At 34.1% G+C, this 14,207-nt stretch overlaps 1 protein-coding gene across 3 annotated transcripts; it reads right to left on the bottom strand.

The window, feature by feature from the left end:
- On the bottom strand, positions 1-9,553 carry LOC132168892 (splicing factor U2af large subunit B-like). Of its 3 annotated transcripts, none has more exons than XM_059579974.1 (18): positions 9,404-9,553; positions 8,551-8,723; positions 8,216-8,335; positions 6,406-6,473; positions 5,712-5,782; positions 5,573-5,617; positions 5,424-5,483; positions 4,396-4,456; positions 4,146-4,258; positions 3,797-3,912; positions 3,611-3,709; positions 3,392-3,467; positions 3,189-3,277; positions 2,405-2,471; positions 2,219-2,317; positions 1,621-1,702; positions 1,052-1,119; positions 1-396 (listed from the first exon to the last, which is right to left on the bottom strand). In XM_059579974.1, the coding sequence occupies exons 1-18, from the start codon at positions 9,431-9,433 to the stop codon at positions 259-261; spliced, it is 1,575 nt and encodes a 524-aa protein (XP_059435957.1). In that variant the 5' UTR covers positions 9,434-9,553; the 3' UTR covers positions 1-258. The 3 variants fall into 3 exon arrangements, with proteins under 3 accessions (XP_059435957.1, XP_059435960.1, XP_059435958.1); XM_059579977.1 differs by having other exon boundaries at positions 5,712-5,755; XM_059579975.1 differs by having other exon boundaries at positions 8,551-8,720.
- Positions 9,554-14,207: the final 4,654 nt, after the last annotated feature.

Here is a 14,207-nt window from a genome sequence, read left to right as displayed (position 1 = left end):
TAACCAACTTCAGTGAAGGTGCTGATTGAGTGAGTATATATAGGCAAATCTGTATGACATAATTTGTATATATCATGTGTAGGTACAATTTACCAGGAAAGAGAAGAGGCAAAGCACCACTAATACAGGAAAGGCCTGATCCAGACAAGAAGCCGATATAAAAGCAAAAAAGTTAAATATGACATGCTGTCCATACAAAGAGTTAACAGGTACCTAAATGTGGTCAGGGCAACAGCAAACTACCGCACATTTTGATACTTAGGCTCCATAGTCTCTGGTTTTGAACTTATCTTCTGAATAATAAAAGGCATTCACTGCATTGCCTCCAAATTTCCTTCCATTCAGTGCATTCCTTGCATTCGCACAACCGATGATATCGGAATATTCCAGGAACACCTAAAAGTGAAACCATAAGGATCGTATGATAAAAGGTCATTCTAGTAAAAAAAACATTATTAGTAATCAGTTGAAAGAAGGAAACAGTCTAGTTAGGAGAATCTAGCGAAGAATTAACAGAAGATAGCTATTCCCCAATACAAGAATCAAATTCCCACAAGTCTGCTCATATATGTGCTTATTAGTTTCAAGAAGACCAAGATGTTATAAGACAAATATGCATTGCATTACTCAAACGAACCCCAGCCAACATGATAATTTTCCCATGATGAGGATGTACAATTATGCAACAGCAACACAACAACACTGACAAGAGCCCTAATGTGGATATTTATGGTATTCCATCTATCTTTCTTCTCTCATCCTCCCACCGCATGTTGGTTGACATGTTGATTGCTTCCGGCATGCAATCAACAAAGCTTGTTACCGCTGATGTACCGTACCAACAATTAGAGATGTCCGATTTAGAAATATTTCACAGAGAAATATCTACTGAATTAACAGCACTACTACAATTCTTGATGCTCAAGGAGCAAACAGAAAATAAGCAAATCATATTTCTGACAACAGTACTAACACGTTTATAAAGCAAAGAAATGAAAATAAATATTTAACACAGTAAGGTCAGGCAGAAACCCAACAGCAAACTAAATACCTTTCCAACACCTGGGATCTGCTCTCCATTTTGATTTGGACGGGGAATAATGATGTCCACCAAAGTTCCTATCATTCCAAGGAAAAGAAAGTTTCTAGTTGTAACTTAATGGCAGTAGTAAAAACCGTGATCCGGAAATAAATACATCATTCTACCAAGGTTCCATTTGTCTTGCAACAGAATTAGAGCAGAAGTATATTTTTTGGTGGTAGGAATATAACAAGAATAGTATTGATATGGGTCATTCAATTGTGTGCTTCTGAACCTTGAGCCCCCAGCTCAGGTGGTAAATTGTGGTATAATTGAAAGAGGGAAAAAAAAAAAGGCATCCAATTCTGTTATATAAGTTACAATGTTTGTATCAATTGCTTGTCTTTTCTAAGTGATGATGCTTTTGTTCCTCGATTTCTCTAGTTACTCTAGCCTTGGGTCTAGAGATAACAATTCACAACTCTCTCACAAATTTATTCCTGGGTCAACTCAATTTTTTTTTTACAAATATTTACACACAAGTTTTTAACTACAAACATAAGTCAGTTATTAGGAGATATGGATTTCGACACGCATACCAAATTTGCTGCATTCATCCTGCATGTCTTCTAATATTTCTTCGTACTCTTGATCATCGCTCAGTTGATCCACACTAATTGCCTTCATCATTAGTGGAAAAAAATCAAGTACTTGCAAGTGAATAGTTAAAATCCACAACTGACAAAATCAATCAAACTTGTACAGCTAAAGATGAATGGTCTAACCAAAGTATATAAGCAGAACATGTCTGCATGTACTCCTTATAACTCTTGCGGAAGGATAGTAAATATTGGAAGCCAATAACACAGGAAATATAGCTGGTGATTATTGTTAAATCACCACTTATTCCAAAAGCTTAAACTGGTAGGAAATGATGAATTTAATCATTTAATTTATATTCCAACACCTCCCCTCACATGTGGGCCAAAACTCCCCCTCATAAGGTAAGCCCTAAAATGTGAAATTTATAATTAAAATGGGAGGTAAATGACGGAATCAAAGTTCGAATTCAGGACCTTTGCACTCATACAATGTTAAATCACCATTTATCCAAAAAACTTAAGCTGATAGGAATGTATGAATTCAATCATTTAACTTATATTACAACAATTATTTTATATTAAAAGTTGATACTACCTCAGTCAAGCATAAAACTTTAGTTGGAGTTTCTGCAATAGTTACAGGTGCCATCCCTGCTCCATGAAGATTCACATCACCAGCTAACAAAGCTATTTTCTATAAGACAAAACAATGAATAAGTCAAGAATTTAGATGAACGAGATTAAAATAAATAATCAGGGGGCAAACTAAAGTGAGCTTTACATGCATAGCTATATGCTGTTGTGCCTGTGCTAAGATCATTTCCTGCTCTGTTTTGGAGTGCCCCAAGCTGTAAAAATCCAATGCAACAAAGTTTATGGTAATTTTCATGGGCTCATAATCAAACATGCATATTGCAACTTATATATTTGATGGTTTAACACTCGAGTTAAAACCATAAAGCAAGATATGCACATCAATAATATATTTGGTAAATATTAAACAACACTTCACATAGGTATAGAACAGAAAACCTAATGCTTCTAGAATCAAAGAAACTTCTACTAGATGTATTGTCACTTCACTGTTGGAATAGAAGAATTTCATCAGGTTTCAGTCTTTTGAATCTCACTTAATTATATTTACATCCATGAAAATCAGACACAAAATAGAATAAACTGACTCTAAATAATTCATAATACAAATACCAGCAGAATATATACAGATTTAACAATAAAATACAATTTCTCAAACGCTGGAGAAAGTGCCAACTTCCCCAATAATTTTTTCCCACTCAATTTGATTTCTATAGATATTTCAACAAAAAAATAAAAAAGAACTTTTTACTGACACAATTTCTTACTGAACTTCCTGTTCAACTAGGCTGAAGAGCATTAAGAGGAAGTAAAACAAAGGAATTCTAATAAAATAAAACAATGACATTCACAGAAAAATGAACCCCACCCCTCTCCATCCCAAATATGAACAAAAGAAAAAAGGAAAAAGACTTGGTAAAGACTGTCAATTTCCTATAAATTTGTGGATCATTTGATTAAAGTACACCAACCTCGCAGCAGCACGCCTGACTGTTAGGATTTTATCCCCCATTTTCAAGCCACTAAGAGCAGCACAAGCAATGTCTGTCACTGCTGGATCCTGGAGTTCTTGTACATTAGCTGACCAGTTTTCAGAAGGAAGAACCCTCCACAATTATAAAGTCTCAGCATTCTAAGCCAAGATCTGGAGATTCTAAATGTTAACTTCATTCACCTGATAAACGCAGAAACCATATCCTTTAGAGTTTCCTGTGTCTTTATCCTTGACAAGATCGAATCCACGGAGAGGTCTGCAATAGGTCAAGTGTACAATTAGAACATGAAAATATAGTTGATCACACATGCGGTAGACCTATAAGTGGAATGGGGAAACGAAAATAATGAGGTTTCAACAAGAAAAATGCATAGATGGATAGTAATTTAAGCCCCATACCCAAATGTCTGTAGCAATTCCCTTATCTGTGTTTCAGTAAAGTAGTATGGTAGTCCACCTACGAAGATACGATCTGGTCCCTCTGCTCCACCAGTTAAACTGCAATCAGATCTGGAATTAGTACCCCGGAAGAATTAATCTCTTAAATTCAACATTCCAATTATTATTATTATACAGCCAACATACCCTGGTGTGAGCCCAACAGCAGATAAGTTAAGGTGAGGACTTGCTTGGCTAGGACCAAGTGCCGCAGCTAATGCAGGATTGTAGTCCGTAGGTCTTCGCACCCTCACAGCAACCCCCTTGTATGATCACAAGAAGCATGTCAAATGAGGAGAATATTAAATGTACCCTCATTTGAGTCAATACACAGTGCAGTTATATAACCACATACATGATAACTGGATTTTTTTAGTATATGTGCTTCTTATTTCATTCTCACCTCAATTCCTTTCATTTGCATTTACCACATTCACCCTTCCACTTATGAAAATCAAAAGAAAAATTTAGACAAAAGAGTTTCAGATTGGCATGCCTCAAATATAATCCCATCTAATGCCATTGCATTACTCGCTTCTTCAACAGTTCTCATCTCCACGAATGCAAACTTCTTCTCGTGATTAATGTAAACATTGACTACCGCATCACCTACAAGTTCAAACACTGGATTATGCACTACAATCAAATAAAACCAGTGAGAAATACATATGCACTAGAAAGTTTGATAACTGAATCATGGATGGCAAAGACAAGCATGTGGAACATGTTTATAGTAAAGTGACTACCTTGACCAGCAGAATTTCCACCAATTGCAGCCATGACATGGCTAAAGAAAGTTGCAATTGTCTGTTTCAAAAATACAAGGAGATCATTCTTCAAATTGATTCCAATAATACCATGAAAGGTAAGATGCATGATAGGTGACAAATGAGGGGGAAAAAAAACATTTCTAGGTTAACTGCAACCATTAGGTCATGGTGTGCATCTAACAAGCTATCTTATAAATTAGCAACACCGCAGATCCTGGAAACATGGAAAATTAGCATTCTAGTTGTAGACACAAACATGTAGAGGAAAATACTATTAGACATAAATGGTTGTGTAATAAAGCTTTACACAGAAAGAGGGAAAAGAAAGAACAAGAAAATTCCAATGCTACATCACAATCAAGAGAGCCCATCTCCGTCATCTTTATTCTGTATGAGATGATAGTTTGTTTAAGAAATTCCATGACTTTTGAGTTGGATTTGCTCTGTGAAAAATGTCACACAATAACACAATATACCACTTACGTGGAAGGTCTCAAGGGAAACCACCCAATCTATGCATACAAGTGGATGGTACAGATAAAAACGGAACATCTCATTCCCCAAAATAGATATAATATCTTTCGCCCACTCATATAGTAATTTTTCTTTGTCTTTCAAGTGAATCTATTGGTCAAATATAAAATTTTGGTTCCAAGCACCACCTTTTATGGTTATATCTTTGGGGTCAATTTATAGCTCTGCAAATCAGCAGTTAAAAGATGTATGCAACATATAATACAAGTTTGTAGCATAAGAACGCAACACAAACATAAAGTAGAAGTCCAAACTTAATTGTAAAGTCACAAAATACTGAAGGGGAAAAAAAGGAACTGTAAAGGATCATGATACCATGCTTGATTAAAGAAATAAGAATTGAATGTACAAATGATAGCTAAAAAAAGTATAAAGAGGCCTGATATCATGTCAGGAATGCCAAGCAAGGGAAGCAGAAGCCTTGTTCATACTCAGGTAAGAGAACCAAGAAATAATAGCCAAAGAAACACCTGCTCATTAGCCATGGGGGGAAGCCCACCAACATATACCCGTCGTGCATGCCTTGTAGCCTGCAAGAAAGAAACGCAATGGAAAAAGTCCATGGAAATTCTTATAAACATACATCAAACCTGGAGGGGGGAGGGCATTACACATTTACCTGTTGGGTCATGGCTTGGGCTGGCATTAGGGAAAGACCTCCCAGCTGTAATAGATAGAAATATTTAATTAAGGCACACAAGGATAAAAATTGACAAACCAGCAGAAATCAAAAACTGATGCTAGGGGAGAACACCTACCTGTGTTGTCCCAAAAGGTAACATGTTCTGTATTATTCCTGGCACTGATTGAGAAACAACCGGTGGTTGAACTACATTATTGCCAGAAAAGAAGCACGTAAATACTGAAGAATGACTAATATAGCTGAAAGAATGAAATGTGTTGCAAGACAATTTTGAGAAGTAGCACAACTAAAAGCATATACTATCTATCTCATAATAAATAGGACAAGAAAAGAAACCTACCATATCCAAAATATACCATCAAACAATAAAGTAAGAAATGAAATCCCTCACTGCGGATTGTATGGAAATATTTGTAGATCTACCAAATGGCAACTGTTGCCGGTGGAAGGCGAACAAGATCCAGCTAATTGGTGCATTTGTTCTCCGTTGAACATAAGATCTATGGCAGTGACGTCGTGGGGTAGCACAGTGGGACATGTAGCCCAACATTGCCTTCTTACCCAAACCATTATCATGAAACACAAACACAAGACCACACACAACAGCCAAAGAACACAACAATGGTTCTCAGTTTCCATAGTTAACTATTATAAAATATTTAATAAAAGCCACAAACAACTCTAAACATACAGGCAAGTGCAGCAACTACTGCAAAATGAAAATCAGCAAGTTTCCCAATGAAGAGAACCTGGTGTACTCAGCTAGTCCATAGGAATTAGTATATGTAGTTAAGAATTAAGATACAAACCTGGAACAGCAGTGCCAGGCAGCATATTCGCAGCGGAAGGTGCCATGTCAAAACCACTTGTCCTTTTGCTGAAGGCATAAAGACAGTCAGCAAGACAATAATGGAGTGATACAGTTAGAAGAACAAAATTAAACAACAGCATTTTCCAAATTCTACGAAATTCAAAAACACAATACATTCAACTGAAAACTATAAAATAAGGGGAAAAGGTGACTAATCACAGCAGGAGAGAAGCAAAAATGCAAACAAGAACAATAAAACAAGATCAGCAAAACAAATAAGTTCTGCATGTAAAAGAACTTTTCATATGATGATACGAAATGGCTACAGGTTCTTTTCCAACATTTTTTTTTTTTTTTTGATAAGTAGTTCTTTTCCAACATAAAAAGAAATCTCAATTTCAGAATACTGATGAAACAAAATTGCTAACAATTATGGACCCAATGCCTTCGTCACACTACATTTTTGTCTAATAGATACTCAATTGGAAGCCTCATAATTTTGCTCCCACTTGAAATTGTGTCACTAGCCTGGCTACAAAGAATTTGACAAACCAAGCTTTCTGCAACTCTAACAAAAAGCTTGTAATATGGGGACTAGGGCTGTGCAAAATAACCGCCGACCACTTGCCGACCGACACCGCTTAACCGATGGCCAGTAGGTGGTAGACTTTTTCTATTTCTGACAAACTCAATTCGGTAGACGGAATAACATTTTCTAACCGAACCAACTTTACCGACCAACTTTTCCATTTCTTTGCTTACCGAAATTACCAACTGTCACCATAATCATGTCGGTAACGGAAAATAAAGTTGGCAGAATAAGTCGGTGAAAATTCTAACTTTACCGACCATGGCAGTGCGAAATGCGAAAAACCCATTTTCGTAACTGAATTATCCGACTCCCAGCCCTAATGGGGACTAAGCTCGGACAATTAATGAGCCTGAGATGCCAAGGATGGACTCACTTGCCATGAATTTCTTAGCTTCATTCCAGCACAAGGTTTAATAAATTCTAGTGCATAAACTGAAGGGACAACAATTTATACACTCATCCAGATATAAAACCATGGGTGGACATGCGGATGAACATAGAGGACAAAGGAGAGAGGGGGAGAATTACTAAATTAGTTAATGTACTTCCTGACTTTGAGAGTGTGCATGATCAGAGAATATCCACAATGAAGTTTATAAGGACAAAAGTCCCATTAGTATATTATAGAGAATTACAAAGGTTTTAGAATAAGTATGAGTGGGAAGAGAGTGATACAAATTTCATTGGAAAGAATGATTTCATTGGAGAGTGATACAAACTATGTAGTATAAACCAGAATTTCATAATCATTATAAACCACTCGACGGGATGTTTGAAACATGTGCAATATACTTGCAACATACAAAAGTGGTGATTTTGAACTTCTTAAATAAAAGAATTGCCCTTCCTCAATCAAAGAAGTTCCAGTGGGGACTGGCATGAAAAGAGAAGAACTAGACTCCTTTTTTTCTCTTCATCTTCTGGCTTGTTAGAAGAAACTAGACCTTTGAAGTAGGGGAAAAATCAAGTGAGAACCTGAGGAACTGCAATCCTTCTATATTGAACTGAGATCAACTGAGGGATAATTCGTCCTCCATAAGATACATCGGTTAATTCCAATTAGAAAGCGGCATTTAGAAAATAATTCGAGATGGATAGTAAAATCAACAGTTAATTGGAGAAAAACAGGCAGATAAATCAATTGAGAATCCAGAAGAATGTTTGCAAGTGTGAAAATCAAAGTGATTAATCAGTAACAGTTGACAATGCTGCATACCTTTCTGAATGAGAACGGGAACGAGAGTGTGATCTAGATTGGTTCCTAGATTCATCCCTAGAAGGGGAACGTGATCTATGTCTATGCCTCTTTTCTCTGTCTCGGTCATAATAATGGTGCCTACAAGAGGAAAATATAACATTTACAAATCAGAATGCATTACAAAATAAAAACATGTTTAACTCACTAACACAGGTCATTACATTTACATTTAATAAGTTCAAAAGAGCAATAGGGATCAGGAAAGGACCACAAGATACTATGGCTGATAAATCTTGTAGCCAATAGTACCAAGATACTCAGTATGTGAATAAAATCAGAGATAATATAATAACCTGTCACTATGGCTGCTTTGATGACGGCCATAATCATCATACTTGCCCCTTCCTTTATCATCTCTCACACTTCTATCCTTGTAGTTCCTTTGATAACGGTCTCCATCTTTTTCCCTATCCCGATTTCGATCTGTAGCCCTCAACCTCTCATGATCTGATCCACGTGAATTCTGCTGAGATATTTTCACCCCAGTCAGTCATTTGACCAACTTCCATAATAAAGGGTAACAAAACAAACAAAGACAGGGAGATATAGACAATGTACTGCCAACTAGAATATCATCATCACAAATCACAACAACAACAAAGCAAGAGTAGCAAAACTATAAGAATGTGAGAAGTCACCCATTTGGATATAAACCAACGTCCACGAACAACAAGCGGAAGTATTGATTGCATTAAAGCAGATTAAGCATCCCACAAAACAAGAATCATTAATCTTTGTTTTGCACACCATTTCATATGTGCTAAATCTTTGCTTATATGTACGAATTATAGATGTACAGCTTAGGTGACTTACGGTACCGTTTTGCTACAATCTGTCCTTAACCACATACACATACACACACACACACACACATTCAACTATATTCAGCTTCAAGTCCTAATCTTTGGCTCCAATGGGAAAATTTCAACCCCCAAATCTTAGTTAATTGTCTCTCACAGACTCGGATTCTAAAATCAGCACATGTGCGCGCTCACATCATACACTCTCAGTGAAGTCGAAATCAAACATTCACAACACGAATTTTCTATCGAAAAATTGTTCAAACAAAAATTATATCAAGCTATAGCGTTTCACAAAATCAAGCAATAAGATGCAGAGAAAACGAAGGGTTCGCAAGAAGAGGACCTTCTGATGCGAGTCGTTGGCATCGGACATTGTAGCTCAGAATTTCAAAACCCTAATGCTGAGTTTTGGCCTTCGCAACAGAGGAACCGAATCGCGAGACCGTTTTTGCTTGGCGGAAGAGAAATGATTATGGGCTTCCAATGAAGCTGGCCTAAGTAATTTGGGCTGGACATTTCAAAAGAGTGTCCTCCATATTTATGAATCTGCACATGCAACAAAAAAGTAAATACTTTTGATATATATATATATATATATATATTTATATATATTTTAAATTGAGTTCGAGAAAGTTCCTTCAATTCAGATAATAAAATTATTGTATTTTAAGCACGTGAGAAACATATGATATTTTAATACCATCAAAATAGATGAAAAAATTATATTAAAAAAGCATGTGCTTCTCAGACAAAGATTTCGTTCATTTCACTCGAAATGGAGATAAGATATTTTCATCATCCTGATTTAATGTTATTGCATGTGTAAATGATATTACACTATTTACGTTTTTCGACTACTATACCAACATATTTATTAGGGGTGCTCAAACGGTCGCTTTTTTTATATGGGTTTTTGGGCTTTTTAAGTATTTTAGGCCTTAAATTGACCTATTTTTTGGGCTTATTTTATGGAATTGGACTATTTTATGGGCTTATTTTAAGGGTTTAAAGCCAAAATGTTCCAAAAAATATGGAAAAAAAAAATGTTGTTTTTTGGGCTAGCCAATGTTATGAATAAGACTTAGCCCAAAACATCGCATACCGAATTATATATTTCACATACAGTCATAAATACCTCAAATGCGGTTAGCAATTATAACTGTCTTGCTCTACCCCCTAAAACCGCTAACCACAACCACCCTAAGCGTTAGCAATTTTTAATAACCGCCTATCAAAGCGATTAGCGGTTAACGATTAGTGGTTATAAGCGGTTAGCGGGGCAGTTATAACCGCACCGTTTGAGTAGCCCTAATATTTATCACGCGGCATCATTTATACCATAAAATGGAGAAAATCTTATTCTACTTCTCACATGCTATTAAAAAGAATATGTATTTCTCACCTTTTTTTTTTTTTTTTTGGTAAGATATGTATTTCTCACTTATTAAGTAGTATATGAGAATTTTATATATTGGGTTAGACACTAAGCAACACTATGACATTGCTTTAATATATTACTCAATTTAAAAGTATAAGTCTACGCATTTTCAGGTAGTTTGAACTTAATTATAGACTATTAGTATTGATGGACTAGCCAAATGCTTTTTTTAACCAAAATTTTAGCTAGAATTCATAAAAATCACCCCACATTCTCTCCAAGAGCTACATTATTTTTTGAAATTGCTACCATTGCTAGATAAATGTAGCTAGTAACTATAGCAAAACCAAATAATTTTGTCCAACTATTTTATTCTCTCTCTAGTTGAGTCTCTCGGTCTCTCTACAACATGAGTATATCGGTGCAGCCGCAAGCGCACTAGTTATGAGCACAGCGAGATGATGACGAGCAAAGGGTTTGGTGGCGAGCTTCAAAAATACTATCTTTTGCGTGGTTCACAAAGGAGAAAAAGATTAGTGAAAATAATAATAATAATAATAATAATTAAAAAATGTTTAATAGAGTATAAAAAGATTTATAGAGCATGATGGTTTTAGCTAAAATCTACAAATCTGGCTAGTCTAAATACTAATGCTAAATACCAACTATTGATCATATTAATTTTTTTTTTTTTTTTATGTTCGATATTTTTAATTGTTATTCAATGTAAATTTTCACCAGTACAAACAAATTAATTTGTAATTTTCATGGGAGTGCTCTTTATTTTATACATGTGATTAACCAAATCATTATTTTGAAAGCAATGTTAAACAAGCAAACATATTCTACGAAGTAATTACGTGCAAATGTATCAATTTGCATGAAAAGCTTTTGTACAAAAAATTGGTAACTTTCTCATTTATAATTAAGCATGTTGCGATTGAAGTAATAGACTATTGAGACAAAAGTTACAATAACTCAACAGACAAATAATTCAAGAATCAAAAGTTATAATAACTAAAGAGACAATAAACTCAAAAGTCAAGAGTTACAATAACTTAAGTGACAAAAGTTACAAATGATACATTAAGTTTATTGATATTAATGTATAAATAGAAATGCTTGTAACGATCCCCAATGAGTAGTTCAATCAGCTGTGAACCATGTCTCATGAAACGGAAGTCACTAATTCAATCATTCTCCCCTTCCCCTTGTGTGGACATATCAAAAAAAAAAAAAACGCTTGTAACGTTCAAACGCTTGTAGAGTATTGTACCATCAAATATATCAAGAAAATATGTAACCAAGCAAATACTTTAATGTATGGACGTAGGCCATAAGCCGAACCACCTTAATCTGTATCTTTCTTTCTTGTTTTTTCTCTTTATATTTTTATATACTTTAACATAGACTACTATATTTTTTTTTTTTTTTGAAAACATAGACTACTACTAATTTACCAAAAAATGAAAAAGACTACTACAATTAATAAATACTTTGGCTAGTTTGGCTTCTTGAGGAAGTTGCCATTTGCTACTATCGCATTTACAATGAATTCTCTATAGTTTTATTTTAAATAGTTAACTAAAAGTTATTTCTTTTTATTTTAGTTAATAACCTACTTTTTAAATGCACTCTACAATTAATTATCCATTATTGTTTTTATTTTTTATTTCACTTTCCAAACATATACTTACTCTTTGAAAAGAAAGAGGGAAAGATAAATAAATAAAGAAAGAGAGTGAGAGAAAGAACAACATAAAATACTTATACATTCACATTTGGTAAAACATTGTAGCTCAAATAGTCAAATGCAAAATGCATTTGGTTTATGTACACATTTGTTAAGCTTTTAGTTAGTCATTTTACATACAACTCTAAAATGTATAAGCCACTCTGAGTGTTTTAAGCAGTTGACCGGCAACCCCACTCTTAACGTGACTTAAGATTTGAGATAAATATGTTGGAATATTAATTTAAGTGATTAAATTTGTTTTTATATATAAATTTAAGCTTCTGTGATAATTAATAATTTAGTATGAGATGCTCCATTTTTTTTTATCCATTTGCATCCACCTCTTTTGTAAATTATTCATTAGATTTGTGGAACGCACGTCCAATGATTGAAACAAACAAAAAATATAATAAAAGCATTTCTTATTTAGAGCCGGGATTAGAGATATAGAGCTTTTAAGTCAAAAAGAACTTTTAAACAAAGTTTCATTTTTAAGCTTTTGCGAAAAGTACGTTTTGGCAATTTTTAAGCTTTTTGGACCTTAAAAACACTTTTAATTTTTTTTACCAACGAGTATTTTTTTCTTCTTCAAATAGACTTTTTGATTGTTAAAAGTACTTTTAAGCTCCTTAAAAGTAATTCCAAACATGCTCTTAGTATCTATAACTTTAATAGAGTCTTATAATTTACAAGCAATGGAGATAATTACTTTTTTTTTTGTTGATGCTTTGTAGATGGTGAGTTTGAAAATATAGACTGAAAATAATTTTAAGTGTTTTGGATTTTAAATTGTTTATTAATATTTTATTTTGAAAAAAAAAAAAAACAAAAAAGTATTTTTGAACAATTTTCAAAATTGGTGCATTCCACAACCATAACCCTACGTATGATCGAAGAGCCAATGGCCAAAAAGAGCCAAATCTGATCCTGAGCTGCGTCAGCACCAGCCCTTGTGGTGATCCATTACTATGCTTCTCACATTCCCGCATGGCAGACCAAAAAATTATTGCAGGAAAAAGGGATAAACAGATATTCGACACCGCGTCTACGCCGCGTTTGGTTAGACTCGAAAAGGCAACAGGTTGCAGGTAATAGTTCAGTGTCAGGACAAACGAGTCGTTATCAAACGCCAAATTAGTTTCTAGCGTACACGTAATTTAGCTACTGTACGAGTACGACTATACCATAATCGTATACATTCCTAATTTTCTATCGATTTATCGAGGCAAACAAAAAAAAAAAATTATGAGTATAAGATTATATAAATTAATTTAATTAAATGAGTTAGACATCTTAATTATAATTAATTAATTTCGTGTTTAATTTGCGAGTTATGTCAAAAATTATAAGTCATAAATTGTGCGTTTTGGATTTGTCAAGACATGAGTACAAGATTAAATAAATGAATCGAAACTTGACCAATTTAGTTAAATAGGTAAAACTTCACAGTCCTAATTGTATTCATGTAACGGGAATAAAATTTAAGTTGTGAGGGGACCTAAACGTTTTAGATTTTAAGGAAACCTAAAAACCTTTTTTTTTTCAAACATAAGGTTTGTGATTAATTTTACGATTTCTACTTTATTGCTTAAATTAGCTAAGTCTCGTTAAGTAATTAAACTACAACTACTCAAAGATATTTATTAAACTACTCTACTCTAGGATAAGGTGAAGACAAGATAACTTCAAATACTTCAAGAGCTTCATAAGATACATGCTTGCAAATAATCTCTTTGTTGTAGAATTATAATCTCATAACACTAACCTACTAATTTTGTGTTGAATTCGTATTAAGTTTGCAAGTTGTGTAAAAAAGTTTTATGCCGGACATAAATATATGAATTTGCATTTGGCATATTATAAATAATTAGAGCACCTTGGACCACTATAAGATCCGTTTGTTTCAATGTAAAATACTTTTCCTATTTTTAAGTATTTAGTACAATCAAAATTTGTGGTCAAACTAAAACCATTTTTGGTTGGCCAATAAAATCTTCTTTAATTTTCGTAAAGTGGTTTTCTATTTTTAAAAAA

This window comes from Corylus avellana, chromosome ca2, assembly GCF_901000735.1.
Source record: "Corylus avellana chromosome ca2, CavTom2PMs-1.0".
NCBI lineage: Eukaryota > Viridiplantae > Streptophyta > Magnoliopsida > Fagales > Betulaceae > Corylus > Corylus avellana.
Note: the sequence above shows the minus strand (reverse complement) of the source record. Positions and strands in the feature narration are given on the sequence as shown.

Bases quoted from the DNA above. Each gene is read 5' to 3' on its own strand.
- LOC132168892 (XM_059579974.1), bottom strand. From the start codon at position 9,433: ATGTCCGATGCCAACGACTCGCATCAGAAG. The intron at 1,703-2,218 runs GTAGTATCAACT...CTAATGATGAAG, and splicing joins AAGTTTTATGCTTGACTGAG to GCAATTAGTGTGGATCAACT. The intron at 1,120-1,620 runs GTATGCGTGTCG...TTGGAATGATAG, and splicing joins GGATGAATGCAGCAAATTTG to GAACTTTGGTGGACATCATT.